A 23,409-nucleotide genomic window follows, 5' to 3' on the forward strand; every position below is an offset into this window, starting at 1 on the left:
TAAGAGACAGGCTGGAAAACCGGGCCCAGGCTGAGGCAGCTTGGCCCTGGTGCCTCGGTGCCGCTTTCAAGCAGCGATACCTGCAGGGCTCGCTAGGTATTGCTTGTTTTGTTTTTTGTTAAGGGAATTTCCCGGGAGGAGGGTGTCAGACCACAGCGCGTCCCCTCGCTGTCCCTGCATTCGCCCGACTGGCCACAGCGGGCTGCGCTGCTGCTGCGACCCCAAGCATCAGCTCCCCTCCGTGCCACCACCTTCACAGCAGATATCCCCACTGGAGAAGTGTCATAAATTTGTGACACAATACCTGAGTGTTTTTCTTAACGGTATGAAGAAGGGCCGTGTTCAGAGACAGCGTAGTTGAGCCTAATACACAATCAGGATCTAAAATCATGCAGGTACTCAGTAAGTCATACTTTAAATTCTTGGGCCTGAAATAGCTTTCCCTCCCAGTTTTGACAGATACCAAGTAGTTGGCCTACACTGAAGCAGTCATTACATGATGCACATTTGACAGAGGTTGTGGTCTGCACTACTGCAGTATTTCAACCAGAGAACATTAAAATATTCTATTCAACAGAATTTCTGGAAAAGGCAACATTAAGTCTTTGGAGGAAGTAACCAGAGGCCACTGGTCCTCAGTGCAGAGATGATGATAAGCAGCCAGTTGGACTGAAGGCAGAGGGGACCAGCTCCTGCTGCCACCTCCCCAAAAGTTTATTTTCTGACTCACACTGACAAGTGCAATTAGCTTTGTCCTGTGTTGCTGACAGGTTAATCCTATTAATGCCCCTAATTCAGATTAAAGACTATGTCATTGCAAAGAGATTAAAATGGTAAGAAAAAGCTTGTTATTCCAAGGATAGACTTTAATAAGGGGGGTCCACACCAGTCCCACTCCCACCCTGCCTCCAAGGTCAGGAGTTTGTCAGGCTCTCAGGGAACAGCCCCACAGTCCTGAATTAATAAAATCTGCCTTCCCTTGGTAGTCAGCATACCAGCCCTGTGAACAAACCCGCTTTCTCTTTTGGATGCAATCAGACCAGTTCAGACATCTTCGGTCCATCTCCTGCTTCTTCCCCGGGCTCCTGGCAGCGTTTGGCAGGCAGCTGGCACAGCCAGCACCCACAGCTGAGCCCCTCCTGGGAGCAGCAGCATCGGGCCTTGCTGTGGTTGAGAACCTTGGCAAAGGCCCCAGAGCATCACCCTGCTACTCCTGACACAAGGGAAGACCCAAGGGATGGTCCCCCTGGGCTTTGTAGGAGTCAGAGAGCAAAGCAAAGCTGATCACCAAGATCAAGCGAGACCAGAGCCTGGCACTTACCCAGCAAGCAGGGACTAAAAGAAGGTATTTTTTCCCCCCAGAGGAAAACATGATTCTTCACTGCATGCTCATTTAAAATAATTTAAAGCATCTACTTCTGTTTGGTTTTAGTTTTTTTTTTTTTTAAACTTCTGTAAGCTTACTATGAAACATGTTTGAAGTTGTATAAGGTTACTGTGAAGCATTAATAGACTACTCCCCCACCCCCCCAAAAAAGCAGCAATGCAGAGTATACATGAAGTGGCAACACATCCAATGGTGGATCCAGGGCACCTACTTTTATTTTGAGCCAATGTAAGCCAGTTGCGCAGCTGCTTAGATACACAAGGAAAAGGTAGAATAATTTTTTCTCATTCCTGAGGAATAACTGGCACCACTAGTAGCATAGCACTGTCTCAAATCACAGCCCTGGATCTTCCTTGGGAAATGGTATGCAGTACTTGAGGCCAAAGCAGGTGGGATCCATTTGGCATGCAGGGTAACTATTATTATCAAAGCAATTCCAGCTACTGCAGCTAGCTGTACCCACAGGGCTACGAGAGCCACGGCCTCAGGCAACAGGAGGAGTTGGAGATGCACATTGAGCATAACAGAGCTACTCTTAGTTCCAAATACTATATAGGAACCATTTTCACCTTTTATATTTTGAGTAAAATTCTGAGTTACAATTACAATATAAATCGTAACACTTCGCAAGTCAAGTTGCATACATACTGTTTTCAAACTCAACGTTGTTTTTAATGGCAAACTGTCTTCAAATACAATGAATATTTCTGCTCTGCCCACTATCATTTATAGAGGAATTCTTTTCAACTGATTTGTAAGTTAACATGAAACAGCTCTCCTTAAGACTGCATAACAGAATCCTGTTAAATTTTAGGCAATTGTAATTTGTACTTAGTCAAAAAGCATGCAGCAGTGTGTTTTGTCTAGAGAAAAACCTCAACTGCTAGACTGAAAATGAAGTACATCTCACTTCTTGAAACATGGGGACAGCTAGTGACTTCAGATTAAAAAAAACCCCAAACCAACAAAACAGCTTTCCTGTTACCATTATTTACTCCCTTTCCTACTTCCACATTTAAATCCAGTAATAATAGACTATCTTCAAAACATAAGCCATTTTGTACCTCTTTCAGCTGGCCTGTAAAACTGTTCTGACAAGTTGAGTCCAAATTCAGAGTTTTCTTTAAAGTAAAAATTCATCAAGCTTCATGAAATCTTTGCTTTACAGAGCCAGAAGTTACAATTTCCAACCAGTTGGCACTCGTGTAAGATTACACTTGCACCCAATAGGTAGAAATTTTACCTCCAATGAAAGGGATAGAAGTCTCCTTTGACTGCAGGATGCAGAGCCCAATGCACCATTTCAAAGCCCTGACACCCCTTCTCCTTCCCCCAGTTTTCAAGTGAGGGAAGTTAAAATGAGCAAGTAAGAAAAGAACCTTGAAGAAGTCAAGAGGCTCCATAATAAAGAAGTTCTCTGAATACTTTCAGCAGTTCCAGTTAACTTCTAATAGTGTGCTTTACCTTTACACTTTGTGGATATATTTAAATGAAGTCCAGCACAAGAGAGCACTGAGGATTCTGAAGACTGGCATAGCCCTTCTCTTAGGAGCAAGTGCTATACAGAAGTAGGTGAAGGTTAGACTCTTCAATAAATGCCATGAGAAAGCAGAGCTAAAGGTTCTGGGACAACTTGCAAAGCAGGACTAACCCATGCTGCCTCAGGCACATGCACGTTAGCTAGAAGACTACCTCTTCTGGACACATCCGTATCTACTGCAGGTTTGCTGCTTGGTGTTAAGAACTGAACCTAAAGTACACCACAAATTACCTTTTAGCCTTCCAGGAACTTAACAACTTTCACTGCACACAGGTTTATCTATCTTACATTTTTTACGGTTTAATACAAAGCTGAAATAATGGGCTAGAGAAAAGAAGGCTTCTCAAAACAATCATGTATACATCTATTTTATAGCTACCTCTTCTGCCTAGCCCCTCCCAAAGTTAGCCTGAAAAACAGTAAAATCTACACAAAGTTTTATTGCAATCATACAAGGGATACATCAAGGGTCAAATACAACAAATACTATGATGCAATTTTACATTTATTAAACTACAGTTCAAAGCACAAATTTACACATTCTAAATACACTAAACATCTAATGAAGTCACACTGGTCTCCCACTGACATTTGATATATCTGGGCGAAAGACAATAACTTTACAAGACTTTTCTAACAGGAATCCTTAGTATAAAAACTGTGTACTTGTATGTAAACTGTTGAAGAACCCAAGTGATGGGTTTCCATCTCCACTAAGTCATCCATTTTGTTGCATATTTAAACGCTCAGGGGTTAAATGAACTTGATTTTAAATTTGGACACCATTATCTAACCCTCCCACCCCCCAGTGAATTGTATCTGTAGCTTGTTTTGCCTGGTCCCCATTAGCTATTACTAATTTTTCAAGTTTTGAAGAGAATGAATTGAATTCAAGATTGTTCCATTTCTTCCACACTGGAATGTTGACCAGACAAACTACAGACTTGCAACTGCAGGTCTAAATGAAGCGTTAATGCCTGTTTAAGCTGCAGTGGAAAAGCGGTCTTCTGGGCTCAGCTGAATGCAAGAAGGCACAAAGAAGAAATTCTTCATCAATGTGTCTGAAGCAATTCCAGCATCTTGCATCTCGTCCCTGCAGCAGAAAAGGATGAGTGCTGTAATAAGGTGTTTTCACGTACAATTTCACATCAGAAACCAGCCTTGAATATAGCATTTCACATCTACTGCCCCTGCACAGATTGGCACCAGTCTCAGAAGAAGGGAGAATTCAGCTCTGCAGGTGCCTGGCAGACACAAATGCCGAGACTCTCCACTGGCAGAGGCACAGGGCCCTGGCTACCTCAGTACTGGAACAGGTTACCAAGTCTCACCATCACCACATCAGCATTACTGCCCTTCCTGCCTACAACAATGGTACTAATAATGTGCACGTTGCAATTACTAGTATTAGGAAAGCTCAGAGGTTGATGTTAAACAGTAGAAGGCTTTACAGCTACCACTAAACTCAGTTGACAATGAGGTATTTTGCCTTCCTTTGCCAAATTCTAAGCAATGTAGGCATTTTATTGCAGCTCTCAGTTTATTCTCAGCTAAGTCAGACAACAGTCAAAAAAGCCACAAACTAAAAAGGCACATTCTTACACTCGTTGCAACTACCTGTATTTGCTATCAAATATAATCTATATTTGGCTGTAAGTGTACACCTTTGAAGGAAGTGAAAACAATTTTGCCACTAGAGAATTTTCTTACCAGTCACTGAAAGACATCATGTAGTAAATCAGTGGCCTCTGATAGTCGTTAAAGGTAGACTGTTCACCTAAGGTACCAGAACCCATATTACCAAAGATCAGCCAATCTCCAACGCTCAGTTCAGGAAGAAGACAGTTTTCCACAATTTGATCAAGCTCATCACAGGATGGACCCCAAAGGCTGCTTGCAAACAGAGGCTCATCTTCCTTGTATTTCTATATGGAAATCCAGGTAATTCAGGCTTCAGTTTATTGAAAAAGTAAGTTTTCAGATTTATTTAAGGACAATTTAATACATAATTATATCTATATGAAGAGTTAAATATGTATAAAAAAATATAAGGATAATAAAGACTATCTCTGAAGAATATAGAAGGACTCACCTTGTGAACCTCTGGGATAGTATTCAGTTTCTCAGACAATTTACTTGCAAAAGAACCATAAACACCATCATTTATGTAATACATAAATACTGGTTCATCATCATTCCTGGTTTGCTCCACTGGAAATAGAAAAGAAGTTGTCTTGCATGCATTTTTTGTCATAAGTAGTCCTTTTGCAATCCTACTTAAGTCAACTGCTTTCTCCTGACAAGGGGGTTCCATATATACTGGAACAGGAAAATTACGAGCAGAGCCATCTTTATGAGACCAGATTGTAAGTTCAGCTGTAAAATTAATACTTTCAGTAATAATCACTATTAAGAATATAAATCCAGTTTCTACTTTAGCAGAGAAGCAGACTGCTCTATGTGTTCTTCTAATACAGAACCTTTTAATACACCTTCATTAAAGCACCCAATATAGGTTTAACTATTAGTAAGTCAAACCTAATAAGGAAACAAGTGCTACATAAATGTAACAGAGAAAGTGAGATACACAGGTAACAGTCAGAAACTAAAAGGCATATTACAATGCAAGGATGAGGGAACATATTAAATACATGCTGAGACAAACTAGTCCATCCTGACTAGAAGTGGGCAGCTATCTGTACTGATTTGTAACATTTAAGAGAAATACAACCCTTACCTCCAGAAGGAAGAAGTTTATCATACTCAACAGTCTTCTTTGCAATGATGTTAACTACTAGTGTAAATGCAGATGAAACATAGTAACACCCAGGCTCTGCAATCACATCAACACCCGATTCCTTAGGAAAGTAGACATCCAGCAATGGCCTGATGACATGATTAACCTAGGAAATTCAAGTCAGGTGTAAGAACAACAAAACTCACACACACTTTCAGACAGCAATAGTTCTAGTACACACCCCAAAAGTTTACACCATTTCTCTGTTCTCTGACAAGTGCCCTCAGAGATCCAACATTTACAGAAGTGTTAAGAAAATAGGTCATTCTGCTAAACACTGAAGATTGCGTACCACGGGTCTGAATACTAGAGTCTCTCCTCCCAACCAAAGTTCAGACTGTGCTACACTCAAGACTGTACAAGTAACTTCAAAGTTTGTCCAGCACAGATAATGTAAAGTTACACATGAATCCCAAAACACAAGGAAAGGGCCTTTTAGTGATCAGTTCTGAATACTGTTGTAATAGAAACAGAATGAATCATTAAATTCTGATGTTCAAATCTTAAGCCAGATATTTAGAGATTAAGTATTCTGGACAAGTAGCAGAACAATTAGAACTAAGAAAAGCCCTGACTGCTGTTAGTAACTTTTCACTGAATCACTTTCACTGTCCTACATTCAAAAGAGTTTGTGTTTAAGACAACATAAGTGTAAACAGGTTACTCTGTTTTATGTGCTACTGAATACTAAAGATCCAAATCAAAGGCTAGCCAAAGCAAAGATAAAAGCAAGCCCTTTAGTCTTCAGTTCTACAGCCAAGTTTCACACTTTCATATAGCAGCAATATGGTTTATGATCCAAAGCATGCTAAGCAACCCTGTTCCAAGCCATGCAACAGAGTAACCAGCTGGACAACTGTCAAAAACCCCAGAATTACTGCTGTTAAGGTGTCTTAGGATAGTAATTTAATCTGTGACATTCTTAAATCAGCATTCACCCAATACGAACAGGATTAAAAAGAAACTATCACCTCCAAGGACTGATTACACTACCCATGATAAAGAATATAAAACCAGTTATCTGGATCTTATGACTTACAGTGTAACATGGAATTTAGGATTGGTTTCAGCTACCAATGTTAGTTGCAGTTTGAAGGTTAAACACTTCAGCTTGCTAAATCAAGAGTTTCAACTTCCAATACATTTGCATACCTCTTCCAGCTGAAGCTCTGAACCTGTGAAGCCCCCACCAATATCCAACATGTTCATCTTAAAGCCAAATTCTTCCTAAAAGGCATAGGCAGAATGTAAGTACACAGACAACTGTAACCAATTTTTTTGTTGCTCCTTACTGTGGCTGTTTTCTATGTACTTATATACTTTTGAGCATATTTAGCAGAGTATGTGTGGTGAGGGACTGTACTCTGAGCACTGTAAAAGTTAGTACAGCTCCATTAAACCTAGCAGTAATAGCACTGGGATGTCAATAGAAGCTGGTTACACAATTCTTAAGTAGAAGTCCCACAGCAGTGCCAACTCCCACCTTGTGGCATTTGTTACATTCAGACAATATTTGCTGAACAGGATGGTGCATTCTGACAAAAGGAAGTTTTATGAATTTACAAATACATATAATGCAAGTCCTTTGGATAGAGCTTATGTGACAGGACTGCTACAGTGAATTTGCACGAAGATCAGTGAGAACTTCAGTTCTGTTGCCATCCATGTGTTAAGTCACAGTCACACAGTAGTAACCACAGTAGTAAAAAGCCTGGCGGTCTTGTCTAGTTTACAAGCTGTTTCTTTACAGGAAGACAGATGTTAAGACAATAGATTTTTGAATTTTGCAATATGAGAAATACACATAAAAGATTTAAGAGTCAGAGTCATCTGAAGCATCCCACAAATCCATTTCTCTTCATGCAAATTTGGATATTCTCCCCCCCACAATATGACACCTTTATTTCTTATGATGCTTAGTTATTAACCTCAGATCACGTGCACCAAATTAGTGGTTATATCATGATAAATGCCAGCATATAAATACTAAATATTTTAATATAACTTAAAAGTGTCAACTGCGTATTTGCAGGACTGAGATTTGAATTTCAAAAAGCCTTTACAAAAAGTGGGAAACTAATTTATTTGAAAACATCACAGAAGGCTAGTGCCTGTCAGCAGGACAGCATTCATTAACCTTTGTCCACAATTAGGATTATAAAGTTTGTTTTACCTCTACAACATGTCTTACAATGGAGTATTTAGTCCCTTACTAAAGTTCCATTTCCTACATTGATATATTTTGGAAATAACATAGTTGGCTTGTTAGTATAATTACAAAAGAATGAATCCTCTACTGTAACAATTGCATGTGTGTATTTATCTACTTACAGCCATGTCAAACACACACCGAGCATCAGATATAGCATGAATGTACGTCTGCAATTCCTTGCAAAAGCCCGAAACATGAAATCTGAAAGAAATTAAGCCACAGTTAATACACTGAACCATTCAGCTTTCAAACCAAGCAAACTGTTTCACCATCTAAAATAGCAAGTGGATCAAGACAAGCTTGCATGATAATACAGTAACTGTGCAAAGAATAAGCTCAGAAGATGATGGCCTTCTATTCCACTGGATTTGTACTTGATTGTACTTGTCTTGCTCTTAATGCTAAGAATGTCCTATAATACTATCATCTTTAAGAAACACCAACAGATTTATTGAACCTTTCAGTCTTCACTATTCAAAGTGGTTAAAGGTTGTTCTTCAGTGGGTGCCAACATTAACACAATACCTGCATACTGTTCCCCCTCTATCTAGTTTGTATTGCCTTGCCTGGACATCTCTCCTGGCCACCCAGTTTTCTCCTCCAAGCTAGGGCTGTACTGTGTATACTATCTAATCTCCCCAACATTTGGGAGAGGATGAGGAGAGATGTGTCCCGCTGCCACCCTGTTGTGAAGCTTCTTCACTCCAGGCTAGGTCCTAGTTTCACAACAAGTTGGTGAGCAGGTCATCAGAAGCAGATTCCCAATGCCTCCCTCACACACTTCTGAATCCCCTCTGGTTCCTTGTCCAAAAGGCTTAAGTACTGCCATAATACTGGTAGTAAGTGGGGTGCTAAATCAAGCACCAACATTCACACAGGCTTCCTAAAGAGTAGTATGATCTGCTGGTTCTGGACAGATGATACACACTCATCTGAGCCACAACACTCTCTACTCCAAGTCTAGTCCTTTGAAGAATACCATTTAGAGGCAAGGGTCACTTTTCAAACTTACTTGCAGGAATCCACATGGTTTTTTTTATAACAAGGCACAAAAGCTATGCGATTTTTGTTAAAGTTAGTTTAGACATTATGTAAAAGAGGTAGATTTTCTCAGTAGTACAATCTAATTCTTAAATATGTTTGTCATTGGTAATGACTAATATGTTTATGCTTCAATTTAACATAAATTTCAAAGATATTTACATTAAAACAATTGTGGTTTAAATCCTCAAGATCTAGCTTCCATTTTAAATACTTTGTCTTGATGACCCACCCTCTTCTGCATGCTTGCTTTCTTCATTCATGAGCATGTGATATATTAGTAGCTGAAGGTAGACAAAGACCTGTGCATGCATTTTTCCTACATATAGTAAAGTCTTTATTAAACTTCAAATTAAAATACCACAGATCATTTGGAAGCTCTCAGAACACTATGATTCTTTCCTGCTATCCGCAAGTCAAAAGTTTATCAGAGTATTTTGTCTTGATATGATCAAAGAGTGACATAGGACTTAACTCTTCAAAAATCCAACTTCATGTTCATCTTGTTCAAATCCGTCCAAGCCATTCTATGATATACTAGCACTTGTGTTACACTGTCTGTTGCTGGAAAAGCAAATCAAGTTACCACAGAAGTTCAAGAGTATAGCTAGAAAATAGGAGAGCCTTCTACACTTTGCTTTTATGCTGACAGGATTTCTGATACTCCATTTTAAATTGCTTTGATGGCTGTGATAGTTACACTGTTTCATAACTGCTTTTTGCTTCTCCATTAGCACTTTGCTTGCAAGCAAAAGCCCAATCAAAAAATTATTGGTTTGTGGTTTTTGCTTTTTGTTTGTTTGGGTTTGTTTTTTGGTTTTTGTTTGTTTTTTTTTTAAACCTGTAAAGTAGTGCCAAAGGGGAAAAAAAAATTCTGTTATATTCTGTCTTCAGTACATCATACCAACATCTGCTCAGCCAGCAGAGAACAATAAAGTTACTCACTTGACACCAACTATTTGGACTCCCAACTCCTTAGCACATTCCATGAGGTGCCTACAGTTCTTCAGGGTGGTGCCAAACTTCATATTCATCTCCTCATCAGCATTAATGTCTTCTGTGGCAATGTGCAGTAAGAGCCTAAGAGAAGGGGAAGATGATTGGGGCAGTTGGTTTACATCATCAGCACATGTGAAGCCTGAAGACTGTCAGAAGTGTGTTGATTATGTTGTCAGCACTCCAGCTCCATCGATGGATGAGTCAAGTGAACCTAATAAAAACAATCCTGTACAGAGAAAAAACTAGCAATTAGGGGCTAAAACATGGAGCCAACAAGGACAAGGGATTTGTAAATGCAGCAGCTAAGACTCTTTTGTAGCAGCAAGAGTCTGTTGAGTGCTGTAATAAAAGAGAATGTTACCTTCTAATAAAGTATACTTCCTCATAAAACCATTAAGACCATGATATGCTTTTCCCATCACTGTCTCCCTTTCTAGCCAAGAGGAGAGCATGGAGATTCCCCTTCAGTCAGTCATGTATCAGATTTGGTTAAGCCCAGCATCTGGAGAACACCAGGCTGACACTGAAAGCACACCCTGGCCACATCCCTCCACCTCTCCTCCTGGCTAAACAGATGGACTGGGGATGGGGTGGGGGTGTCAGTCCATTCCCTGCCCCTTCCTCCAGGGCACCTGTGGAGATGGGAGGCAAGAAGGACCATCTCTTACAGACTCAGCAGTGACACAGCTTCCTCCCTCTGGTTAAAGCCTCATTTCAAGTAGATCTGGCAAACTGAAGTGCCAGTGTTGACAGTTTTCTATACTAAAGTAACAATTCAGTGACAAAGGCATGTTTGCATCAAAACTTCTAGAGGTATACCCCCAGAACTCAAATTCAAACTGCTGTTCACCAAGAAAGTCACTCCTTCCCATTGCCCCAGTAAACATCAAACAGCCATGCTATAAACTAAACAGAAGTTGTGTCATGACACGTATGCAGACTGCAGAGAGCACAACATGACAGTTAACCAGCTGGAGAGCGTAAACAAGTGGTAGAAGCACTGCACTCAAAATGAAATAGCTCTTTTCAAGACATGCAACAAGACATTTCTCCTCTTGCTTAGAAAAAGAATTTGCCATCATCTGAGTTATGGAGACTTCCAAAGGCAGAAACATCAATTATAAAAAGACCCACCCATTACTGAGTTTAGTGCAGAAAGTTACAAGAATTTTCAGAAAATGAGAATTACAGCTTTCCAAGCAGGATTTTCTCTAATGTAATTAGCTTCATCTGCAAAAAGACAACCTAGCTATAACAACCACAAGGCTATATAAAGGCTTTGGCTTCGAAACTATGCCAGTGAACAGAAAGAAGAAAACTGATGGCTGTTACTTCAACATTTTAATGACCTGAATGAGAGAAATCTACTGAAACAAACAAATCTCTACCCCATAGAAGAGCTAGAGATCAGGTTTCTATAAAATTTAGATGGCAAATTGCAGTTCTATGTAGAAATTGAGTTTCATGTCCTCGGTAAATAGGAACTTTTTCCAAATAAGACTGTGGGATCCTTGAAAGTAGTAAAAGGGTTTATGTTGTTTTTCTCTAGCTCATGGAACTCCTTCATTCTGTCTCCCCACTTTACAATTCCTCTGGCTCAAGAAACATCTGCATCTTAACTCCTCTTGTTGTGGATGTTTCCATAGACAGCATCTTCTTAAAGATGCTGTTGGACCTAAGGAGAAAAATCAACATAAAAACTAACAAAACACTAACTCCACCAGTGATAACTGGTAAAACACTAATGACATAAGAGCTTTAGCATTGCTAAGGCTTTCAAAAGCACAGGGTATGTCAAGGCCAGCATTTTACAGACAAAATGATTTATCATATATAACATTCTTTACACAGGAAGTACTCTCCAGTATGCAAAGCACTGACAGGCTTCCATGAGGATGAAGTGTAATCACTAGCAACAGTAATATTGAACTTGAGGTAGTAAATAAAGTAACTACGTGGGATGAGTAGAGACTCCATATACTGAACTTGGTAGAATCTTCCCAATTCTACAACTATGGCCACAGTTCTGGGAGAAGACATGACACTAATAAGGACTGCCTAGAACCAAAGGCTTTGTAAAGGATGTCAGGAATTCAGTTTAGTGTGCTCTGATGACACGTGTGGGAAGCTGTATCTTGTTAACCACTGGAAAGCACTGTAATGTTCACTTGTGGTCTGACTCCCAATTTCTTGAAGGTATGGCCCCCAGGCAAAGTATTCCTATGTAAGGGACATGACAATGACATGAGCACCTATCAGTCTAAAAGAGAACACAATACATTGGCAGCAATAAAATTCTCGTATTTAACAACCAGGACATAAGCTTTGATCACTTTACATAAAGCATTGGGGCCAATATGGAAGTGACTAAAACCAGAACTGGAGTCAAATTTCTGTTTTAATAGTAGGAAAACACCTGTAGGTGTATTTAACAGACCTGCAGAGCATTCCCAAACCACAGATGGGACCTTGATGCACATTCTCATTTGCTGGTAGTCTCAACCCTGACTTCAGCTTAAGCCACTATTATCTAAACAGAATGCCCTGAAAGAAAACAGTGAAGCCACAACAGGGCAGGAAGATTTACTTGCAGATGAGGTGCCAGACCTGAACTTTAATCACAGAAACTTTTACATTAAGATTGCCCTACTAAATCAAAATGTAAGATTTCTCCCAAAACAAGGGCCTTACTATCATATTAGAAAGCTGAGATCCAGTATGGGGAAAGTTGCCAAAAAGCTACCTTCAAAGCAGACAAAGAGAAGAGAAAAACAGGTACAGGTGAATTGTATTAAAGAAGCTATGTACTTTGCTTGCAACTCAGTACAGGCAAAATTAAGTTTCCCCCAAATGAAGAACAAAACCAGAATTTTGACACTTACTTAGCATTTGGATGGTTACGTGCAATTTTCTTCAGCTCAATATCACTGTCACAAGTCATGATGTTTATCCCAGCTTTCGCTGCATATTTTATCTGAGAAGCTTGCTTGCAAGGATTTGTATATATAATGTTTTCAGGAGAAATGCCCAGGTCTTGTACCAATGCCATTTCAGACTGAAAAACAGGAGCATACCAGAGTTTGACACAGTCCAGTGTGCTAGCTTTTGTTGATTTTATTAGATGTGCTCTAGTCTAGTACTGTACTAAATAGTCAAATACACTCAACTCAACACAAAACTACCCACTGCTTCTAGGATAGAAGTATAGATTTTCAATAGCCAGTTACACAGGAATTTACAATTTAAATTTATAACCATGGCACTTAATACCAAAAAGCTGATTTTCAAACAGCAGATATATGAAAGAAAAGGCGCACTGAAAAGAAACTTACTTTACTGGAACATGCAAATCCAACACCAAGCGTTCCCAAAATTTCAAGTACACCTGGAGTAGAATTGCATCTTACAGGATAAAATGGTTTTATTGGTGCCATCATGTTCTGCCATTGTATGTTCTTCTTTACAAGCTTTCCAAGATCACCAACATAAAATGCTCTTTTTCCAGTCTAAAAAAAAAAGGAAGAATAAGAAAATAAAATGTCTGAAATTGTGGGTTTGCTGTCAAAACAAACAACCCATGAAACAAAGTCTTAAAGAATTATGTACTTTCACCCACTATTAACTTTTAGGTTTGACCTCATACAACACTTTTGCTTTTACTTTCACCTAGCAATTTGAACTAGTTTTTTTAAAAAATAAAATCAAAGGGAATACCTACCACTTCAGAGATATTATGAAAGCTATTTAGACAATATTCTGAGATTCCTGAGCAAAAGACACTACTTAAATGCCAAATGCTGATTTTATTGAAAAAATACAGAATAGGTCAGAAATCCCTTCCAACTTTGTATTTTCAGGAGTCTGCAACTTTTTGGAGGAAGAAAATCCACTGGGACAAAAGCTTTCAGTCTCAGCATTATTTATATCTTCTTATACAAGGAATAAATCTAATGTACTACCATTATTTTAACATCTAGCTAATAGCTCATTTTACTAAAAATTTGTTTGATAGTATTTTAATTCAGGAAGTTTGAGACTGTTGTCCACATCTTAATTAACACAAAGTTCAACAGAATTTTAAGAACTAAACTCAGTGTGCTGAGGTTGCAGAGTCAAGCACAAAATCTTTAAGAAAATGCACTTTTCTGGAATCTGTTAACAGTCCCCCTTGTGCATCTGTTACCATAGTCTTTCTCAATACCAAGTTATGATGTGGATGTAGTGGATCAAAATACAAACAGAACATTCTATATTTGTTTATAAAGTGCACTCAGTAAAATTCCTGTAAATGAATGGCCTACTGTATATCAACTAAAGACCATCACAAAACATAGGATCAATCTGAATTAAGACTGTACATCAAATGTTAATTCTAGCACTTGACTTTTGCAACTATGTTGTGGCTTATTGTATACAATGTCTTTATTTCTGTTTAAAAAACACAAATAGAAATTCCATCGGGTGGAAGCATACTGACCCCCTGTACGGGTCACCAGCAGGAATGGGATCTGGAGCTTTAGATCCATGGCACAGGCCTCTACCCCTTGAGCTAAAGGAGTAAATGAAAGCAGCAGGAGGCAGCTATCCTCTGTGAGCCAGCCAGTGGTTGGAGACATGACATGTTGCCAGTAGTTTACCTATTTATTTGCTAGACAGAAAAAGAATATTAGGAATCAGGATTTGGGAATCCTACACCTGAGTTCAGAAGGCCACGGGATTTAGCTATTTGCTCTACTATAGTTGAGCACTTGCATTTGAACATTAGTTCTGATAAACCAAGGGAAAGGTGAACAACTCATAGGTATGGCATATTAAGGATACAGGACTTGCTTAATGAAACTTCAAAAATTTTTTTAAAAGCTCACTCTTTCTACAACCTGGTCTATAAATCAAAGGCTACAACATCTTCCTGACTCTTAAGGAGTGAGTGAAGCCTTATTCAATAAAAGTACTACTGTATACACAGAACTATTTGCTTCGTTCCAGTAGATTACTAAACCTTAATAGCTTTTCGACCAGTTTATTGTCTTGAAAGAAAAAAGATAACACCTCACAATATGCTTGTACCCATGTTTCCAACAGAAAGAAGGGTAACAGGAAGGTGTACAACCATACAACTGTGACTGACCACAGAAATTTTAAACATGGCTTTAAACTGGCTCAGCATACATATATGTTTAAATTTTGCCATATTTTTAGGGAAAGAGCAAAAAAGCTTAACTCAGTGATATCTACTCGCCCAATTTCAGGTTCCTGGTCTAAACTTCATTGATAATAAAATCTCTTGGAACAATGAGATGGGAACCTGTATTTAATTACACTAGCAAGATTACTTTCCTGCCAGCCACACTCAGGGAAGTAACAATTGTTGCCCAAATGCCCCCATCAGAATTCAGCCCAAGGCAAACAAAGTAGTAGAATTAGAAGAGGGAACTACTTTATAAGGTGAGTTTTAGTCGACTGTTCCTCTGTTGCTGTTAGCTCATCAGTGCTAAATACCTTGACCTAGTTTGAAGACTTAAGAGAACTGCACCAGAAGATTTGGAAAACTTAGAAAAACTTACATGAGTATGTTCATAAATACAGTTGTCAATAACATCTGCAAGAGTTGCTCCTTCATCCAACAGACCAATGGAGTAATTTGCATCCTCAAGAAATCCTTTCATCTCAGCCGTATTCCACAAAGCCGACAGTCATAAACCAAGAAACACAAGGGATGGGCTTCCAAGCCTTATATCCGGGTCCTTAAATTATGCAACAAACTGCACAACAAAAACATAAATCAATGGGAAGAGGCACAAACCATACTATGCCATTATTTAAAAGTTAGACACATTTCTACATCTGACTACTACAAACAGTAACAAACACACACACCCCTTTTACAAAAAAAAAACCAACAATTTTTTTAATACACCGTTTACCCTCCATTTGCCAGGGATAAGGACAGAGCAATTCTACTGAAGCCAAGAATAAAACAAAAGCTGTGTGCTTTAAATCTGATACTAAAGGATGAGTAAGAAACCACTGATGTTCTTGAGAAGACTCCCTGACTGTATGCACACTGATTTGCATTGAGCTTATGCAAACTATGAAAATACTTCAAGTGTAGCATACCTGTACAAACACACCAGCTATTCTTAAGTATAGCATCTTAAGCAACATGAGTATTCAAGTATGCAACTGGAAGACTAATACAACATTTCTAATTTCTTAATTGTAGTTTATTGATTAAATGTTAGCATCGATATTGGTTAGATTCACCTATGTGTTAATATTCAAGTTTTTGTTTAGATGCTAGTTTATAACCATTGCCTTCACACACTATATTTACTAGACTTTTATTTCGTTGCTCCGTTCATAGGATTACCTAAAACACTTAATATCTTCACTTCAATAGAGGTTAAGCAAGAAGCCAATAGCTAGAAGCAATTTTAAAAATTACAATTACTCTCAGTAACCAAAACTAGTTTTAAAAGAAAGTAACAGTTATAGCCTAGCTTTACTTGCATCTTGTTTATCCTCAAACCTTCACTGCAAATTAAGCAGAGTTTTCCAAAAGACAACCTGAATCAAGTCCAAAGACAGAAACCATTGTTAAATATACAGTCTTAGAATACAGATAAGTCAGTCTCAAGTGAAAATCAGTAGACATCAGAAAACCACCAACAGTTGATTATACACCCTCATCAGCCTTACTTGATCAATACAACAATCTGCAGTTTACATTCCATTAGACTTGGTCTCCTTTAAAAGCAGTTTATTAGTTTATAGCAACTGACTGACCAGACTTCTGTTTCAACTGTCATTTTCATGACTAACACAAGACTGATAAAAAACAGCCAGCTAACTAGATTCCTTCTTTACATGAACACCCAAGACTGTATTTAAATTTCTCAACAGAAGTTGCATAGTTTTTATAATGAAGTGATGTTTATTTTCTAAAGCCCCCTGTATTTGGCTTTAAAATAACAAAACTCTAATTGAAAGTGTTGATAACACCCAGAAACATTACGGCTGCAGGTAAAAATGCTTAACTAAAGACTAAAAGCTAAGATGATCATTTTGGCTTCAAATGGTCACAAGGCCATGGTATTACCAGTCTCAGGTTTCTTCCACCACCACCTACAGTCAAAAAAATTCCACAATTTGCAACATAACTTTGGTTAACATTGTTAATATAAGCAAAGTTACTTTTGCTCAAGCTAATACTAAGACAGCTAAGCAGCAGTTGCTCCTGCTTGTCATTATACCAAATAATGGGGAAAAGAGCCAAGAGTTTTGTATGCCTTCTGCATAACTCAACTATGCCACCTATGTTTAAGAGACATATTTACTGCCAGGTGAATTTAACTTAGCAGCAACAAAAATTTTCAGTTACATTCATAAGCTAAATGATAAAGACAAGTATGCTGGGTAAGAACATACTTGTCTCACACGGTGTGAGTCATAAGCTTATTTAAGTGAATTCTTAAAATCCAAAATAATCACTAAGGAGCAAGGTAATTATCACATTGATGTAAGGATTTAAGTAAATTACAATTATATAAACAATGACTAGGTAGTAGACACTATAATAACCAGGAAAAACTTCTTCAGTCAGTCACATCTCAGTTTAAGATTGTGATTAACAGTAGAGCTCCTTAAAAAACCCATCACCAAACAAAAACAGTGAGAAGCTTGTGAACTAGGTTTGACTTATAATCAGTGAAACAAAGGTGAAGACCACAGTCATGTTTACATAGCTACTGTCACCCTCTAAACAGGTTCTTCATCAGTATCCTTGATTTGCTAGCTGATTAGCACAAAGTCCTCAACACATTCCCCTCTATAAAGTATCTGTGATTGCCAGGAGCAGAGTACCAAAAAGGGTTTGGGTGCTGGCATCAGCATTTTACTGACAACTCTATACAATTATGGAAGATTCAAAACATGAAGATAAAAAAAAAAAAGACTAACAGCAGAGTTTAATACTTCTAGCATAATCTCTTCATACTACGACTTTAAAACTTAGTTAAACATTAAGCTGTTTAAGTACTTCATGCATCCTCAGGAACTTGCTGGTTGTGTAACAAACATATTAAACTCATCTTCTACAATAATAGCTCTTTTGTTGTCTTCTTGCAAGAAGAATAATGTCCAGAGAGACAAGTAAGTAAACCAACCATGGTGAACACATGCTAGAGCAAAGCTATTTCCATTTTGATCAGATTATTCAAATGTAGCAGATCTGTAACCATTCAAAAACCACAAATGCTTCAATCCTTTTGTGACAGAAGGGTGTTTAAGTTTCAAATTTTAACCATGCTTTGTGCTGAATCTAAATCTATAACATCTTTCAGGACACATCTGATCTGTCCTATGACTTCAGAAAAAGTTCAACAAAACTCGAGTGGCAACATTTTGACACAGTAACTCTGTACAGGATGAGCTTCCATGATCTCAGTTCCTCTTTCTCCCTCCCCACTCACATCCGACCAGTGAATGCCTGCAATTGAATGCATGTGAGAAGTGACTGGGCTGGCAGAAGCCTCCTATCTGAGATTCTTTATTGTTTATTCCAGTTGGACAAATTCTGTGCTTCTCATCATAAGCTCACAATTCCCTGACACATCATACAAACATGTTAATAAGCCTGAAGGCAAAACTAAAGCATTTTAAGGATTTACCGTATATACAAGGGTACTAAGCCAGATTTTAAAGTTTAGGTGTTTTTGTACAACCACCTACTTCCTACACTGTAAAGCATACAGATGGTCAAGAGTCCTTTTCACTGAATGAATGCACACCCCCATCTGCCCTGCTGGGAGGTCTCAGTGCACCCAGCAGAACATATCACAGCACTGAACAGCTTTTTAGGCTCAGACACACACCCACCCTGCAGGCTAATTGCTTGTGCCTTCTATTTCCAAAGAAGCAGCTTGGTCTGAACAGCTAGCTTTTTTGATTTGAGTCTTGGTGTTCATCTGAGTTACACTGGAGTAATAGAAGCTAATTTTGTAGTACTCTTAAAAGTTTTTTCATAGTCAATGACTGCAGTGTCTACAGCTTTCAGAGATGGTGTAGAATACCACTTTCCTCCAAAAGCTGCCCTTTTCAGGGGACCCTGTAAGAAGGGGGAGAACTGGTTTAATAAAGAATGGGGGGGGAAAGAGGCCTCTCTACCACTAGCTTCCCCAAAACAACAAAAAAGCACACGTATCTGCTAAGTTAGCTTTGATAAAGGTAATTTCCTAAAATACACATTGTGTATTGTAGTTTGTTCATCCAAAAAGCATCTTATGGTCAAGAGACAGGAACAAAACTAAATCCATGCTAATACAGACTTAATAGAACAACTTGCAACAAGCCATAAACAACCCAATATAACCTCTCCCAGGCTGCTAAACAGCAATTGTTTCTTCAAAGCACACCTAACTGTTTTCATTTAGGAAAATCTGTCTAGTAAAAAAAAGCTAACACTAGCCTACCAACTTCTGTCCTCAGAATCACAGTCCATTTCTCTCTCCAATTGCTCCTGCTCTGCAAGAAGTCTTGTTGAGAACAAGATAGAAAGAATATTCTACAAAGATAAAATTGAAAATCCTACCAGTACTGCTACAGCACCACCACAAAACAGTGAATACTTGAGGAATGTTTCTTTAAGGGCTTAATACCTGCAGTAGGATTTTGGACTGTTATAAACTTACTCTGTTTGGACTGACCCCCCCCTCCTGAGAGGGGAGGAAAATCAGTGATAAAATTTGTGGAAGATAAATGAATACACACAGAAGGAAATAGAGAGGATGGTTTAAGACTTCTGTGCCTGTAAGACAAGTCAGAAATCATTACAGTACAGAGTTCAGTCCTTGCTGGAAGTGCTGACTTGCTGCAAGTCATGATTTGACAGACTTACTGTGGTAACACCACCTATTTTACCACCTGAAATATTAGTCTGCGAAATGCTCCAGGGCATATATTTTAGGGCAAACAAAAGCTGTCAAGTGGTATGAGACTTTTACATAGGCATGCAATTACTTTCTTTGAAGTAAGTGTTGCATCCTCAGGCTCTTTAAGGGTTTAAGACAATGACTTCCCAAATGAAGAACTTGAAGATATAAGCTTAGGTATTTAAACACTGCAATTAATGCAGACATCTGGAATAGAAGAAAATTTAAATGCTCTGAAAAGTGACTAAACACATGCTTGTCATATGCAAACATCCATAACAAACACATAATTTTCAGTTTTCTTTACACTGTCAGAACTACATGTTTGACCTAAAAAACCAAAACCTTGAGGTTTGTTTTTTTATTAAAATCTTCCTCCACAAAGAACAAAGTCTCTGCAACCAAACAGGCTCCAAATAATACCTTAACTACATGTCTTAAGTAAAATAAATATTTATGAGATTAACAATTATGCTGATTCAAAAATCACAGAGGTAAAATACATTCATCTCACATTCCCTACAATACTGGTTCTTCAGGGGTAACAGATCAAAAAAGTACAAGCATTTTGTCACTAACACTGGCAATTAAACACAGAACAGGTATAGTAGAAGAATAGAAACACAAGCCCTCCATTTTCAGAGAAGGACATGCCTATTTGTAACCGGAGCATTTTTAAAAAATATTTCAAGATGCCAATTTACATCCTTACCATACAGTTAGCTCAATGCAGCCACTAACCAACTGATGGAAACGCTAAAGTAGGTGTCTCCATTTACAGTGGCAGTGGGCATTTTGCATTATCCAAGCTGCCTCAGTACAAATCCCCCGAGGGTCACAACCTGTACAGTTTAGCTTACTTGCATCCTACCATTCTCTCGGGAGTATTCCACACAGTTAAATGAGCAATGCAACAAGAGCATCTCCGCTGAAGTGAGCAAGCAAAAGGAGTAGATACTAAAAAATAAAGTCCATCTGACATCATCTACAGGAACTGTGCTTTCAAGAACCTCTTTCTGTTTTCAAGTTTGAATACATTATTGAAAGCCACTAAGCTAGCAAAGCTTACAAAAATTACTACTCTTGTAAGTGCATGTGTACTTCTGTGGTACCATACCAGCACTTCTTTCATGACAAGTGCAAGCAGTTACTTGCCTACCCATTCCTCTTACTTGCTTAATCAATATTAGTATTTGGCTTCCCCATTGCTCCCCAATCCTCCAAACTCCCAGCCCTCCTGTTCCCCCATTGCCACCCAGTCCTATTTAGACAAAGTCAAGAGAACTTCAAAGGCTAGCCAGTCCAGGTAACTGCTGCTTCCACTTGGCATAGACAGGGTTTGTTAAATAGATCAGATTTCTATCACTAATCCCCTCCATTTCCTATCAACCAGATGTGGCAATAAATAGAACAGATTATAAAAGGAGAAAGACAGAACTAAATACCAAGTTCTTCCTTGGCCAGTGTAATACAAGGACAAAAGCGGGAGAGAGATAATTATAAAAAGGAAGCAAGTTTAATGGGAATGTGAGTATACCTTCAGACAGGAGATTTTTGAGTTCCACTGGAACATAATAATAGATTTAAAAGCTCAATCGACCTTTCCCCCATTAAATCACTTTGCAAGTTGAATAGGACTCAAACTACCAATTAGAGAGCTCACATCTTAGCTGTGTGTTGGGCAGTCACCTGTGCTTCAGCACACCAAAACAGGTACAGATTTACTGGCAAAGACTTGCAGACTACTGCTACCTACATCACCACTACATTCAATACTGAACTACTTATATTTGTGTATAGCATATTATTACTGAACACATAACAGATGCAAGCTCAAAATAAACACATCATCTTTCCATTTCAGAACAAGCTATATCTTGCACTATTTGTCAGAATCCCAGAGAGGAAAAGCTTCAGTCAAAGCCAAATTTCCCTTCAGAACATTTTTAGAAACAAGAATGTATCTATAGTACCCTAAGATTTTAAGCTTTATTCACTCCTTCCTCCTAATTCTTCTGCCTTTCTTGTAATTTCACTACTTTATTCCTGTTTAAGTGCAAAATGTCACTCAGAGTTCTAACCACATACAAGAGAGCCAAAACTCAGAAACTGAACAAGAGCAACAATTTTCTCAGATCTTTCGCTTATAAAAATCATGGGACACCTACAAAATAAGTGATATTCAGTGAATTTTCAATGTGAACTATATTGACTTTAATAGAGCAGTCATCTACATAGAATCAAATACATGCAGATAATTCAGTAAGTTTCAAATAATACAAAAATAACAACCTCTGGAGAAATCCAGAAGTCATGATAAACCAAGCTCACCCTGTGCTTCTCTCTGCAGTATTTTCAAAGAACAGGGTCATCTACATTAAGTACCTTATCAGGAGACCTACTAACACAACTGGCATTTGGACTCTGTGGTCTTTAAAAAGCACCTGGCTCAGTTAGATGCACTTAACCATTCTCATTCTCAAGTTTTACATTAAAAAGCATTATATAATTTATAGATAACAAGCCAAACAAAAATGCCTTCAGCTAGACAGGAAAAAAGTAATACTGTATAAAATCAGCTTAACTCAGATATTACAAATGCATTTAAGATTATTGTTAAAACCACATAAAGCTTTTGTTTCATGTTAACAGAACAGGGTAACCACATACATTCCAGAGTTTTCTGTGCAACTTAAGATCAGCTATGTGCGTTTGTTTTCAGTTATCATGGGTTTTGTTTTTCTTTAATAACCACTTGCTTCTTAAAAATGTAAAGGCATTTATAATTGGTACATCATTTCCAGCCAACACAAAATTCCACATTCTACTGTAGCTCAACTACAACTATTTGTGGAAGTGAATAGTAATTAGCAAATAATGGAGACAGGCATTTGGGAAGGCACACCCTTCATGATCAGCATTCGTTACTGTTTACAAGAGCAATTTTTAACTACTTCAGTATAAAACACCCTAAGAAATCACATATACTTAGGAAATCATGGTTTGATGGTTAACAGTCATGCAGTGCTAATTCATGACTTCAGAATTACCACCAACTTTTATTTTAGGATTTCTGCAGACAACAGGCCTAATTCAGAAAAGTAACTATTTACAAAGCTTACTCACACATGTTTAAGTCTCTCAGAAATTCATCAGACAACTCTGTTGAGGAAAGCTGAATGAAAACCCTATATAATATGCATGCCACTATTTTCAAATTTTGATAATCTACATCAAGACAGTCTGCTTATCAATAAGCCAATACATGCCATTTGTATTTTTGGAAGTGTTTATCCTCCTGCATATAGATGAAAAGAGAAGGAAGAAACTTACATGGACAAGTTAGGAGATGGAACCCTACTATCATCAGCTAGGTTCCCAAGGTGGCTCAGCGTTGAAGTCGAACTGTTCTCTATAAAGCACTTCTCCTAAGCCCTCTGGATAGTTGTAAACTTGATCAGAGATTTTGCCCTGTGGGAGAAAACACATACAAAAATAAATTCA

General features: G+C 38.3%; 1 protein-coding gene and 1 long non-coding RNA gene across 3 annotated transcripts; one reads left to right on the top strand and one right to left on the bottom strand.

Moving 5' to 3' along the window:
* Positions 1-2,039: 2,039 nt before the first annotated feature.
* Positions 2,040-23,409, bottom strand: AZIN1 (antizyme inhibitor 1). 2 transcript variants are annotated; one of them, XM_026842098.1, is made up of 11 exons: positions 23,239-23,409; positions 15,541-15,738; positions 13,309-13,482; positions 12,859-13,031; positions 9,923-10,057; positions 8,056-8,137; positions 6,877-6,951; positions 5,665-5,830; positions 5,020-5,138; positions 4,638-4,852; positions 2,040-4,020 (listed from the first exon to the last, which is right to left on the bottom strand). In XM_026842098.1, exons 2-11 carry the CDS (start codon positions 15,640-15,642, stop codon positions 3,909-3,911), a joined length of 1,353 nt encoding a protein of 450 aa, XP_026697899.1. In that variant the 5' UTR covers positions 15,643-15,738; positions 23,239-23,409; the 3' UTR covers positions 2,040-3,908. The 2 variants fall into 2 exon arrangements, with proteins under 2 accessions (XP_026697899.1, XP_026697900.1); XM_026842099.1 differs by lacking the exons at positions 15,541-15,738; positions 23,239-23,409 and adding an exon at positions 14,454-15,064.
* LOC113476467 lies at positions 6,882-19,877 on the top strand. The gene is made up of 3 exons (XR_003397736.1): positions 6,882-7,023; positions 7,375-7,378; positions 19,866-19,877. It is a non-coding gene; the product is annotated as an uncharacterized LOC113476467 (long non-coding RNA).

The sequence above is a fragment of the Athene cunicularia genome (assembly GCF_003259725.1).
Source record: "Athene cunicularia isolate RWA chromosome 2 unlocalized genomic scaffold, athCun1 chr2_part1, whole genome shotgun sequence".
In the NCBI taxonomy this organism is placed as follows: Eukaryota; Metazoa; Chordata; class Aves; order Strigiformes; family Strigidae; genus Athene; species Athene cunicularia.

Excerpts from the sequence above, each read along its gene's own strand:
- AZIN1 (XM_026842098.1), bottom strand. The coding sequence starts at position 15,642 with ATGAAAGGATTTCTTGAGGATGCAAATTACTCCATTGGTCTGTTGGAT. Across the intron at positions 5,831-6,876 it reads CAGAGCTTCAGCTGGAAGAG|GTTAATCATGTCATCAGGCC; the intron begins GTATGCAAATGT and ends TGAATTTCCTAG. Across the intron at positions 5,139-5,664 it reads TAAACTTCTTCCTTCTGGAG|TGGAGCAAACCAGGAATGAT; the intron begins GTAAGGGTTGTA and ends TTCTATTTCCAG.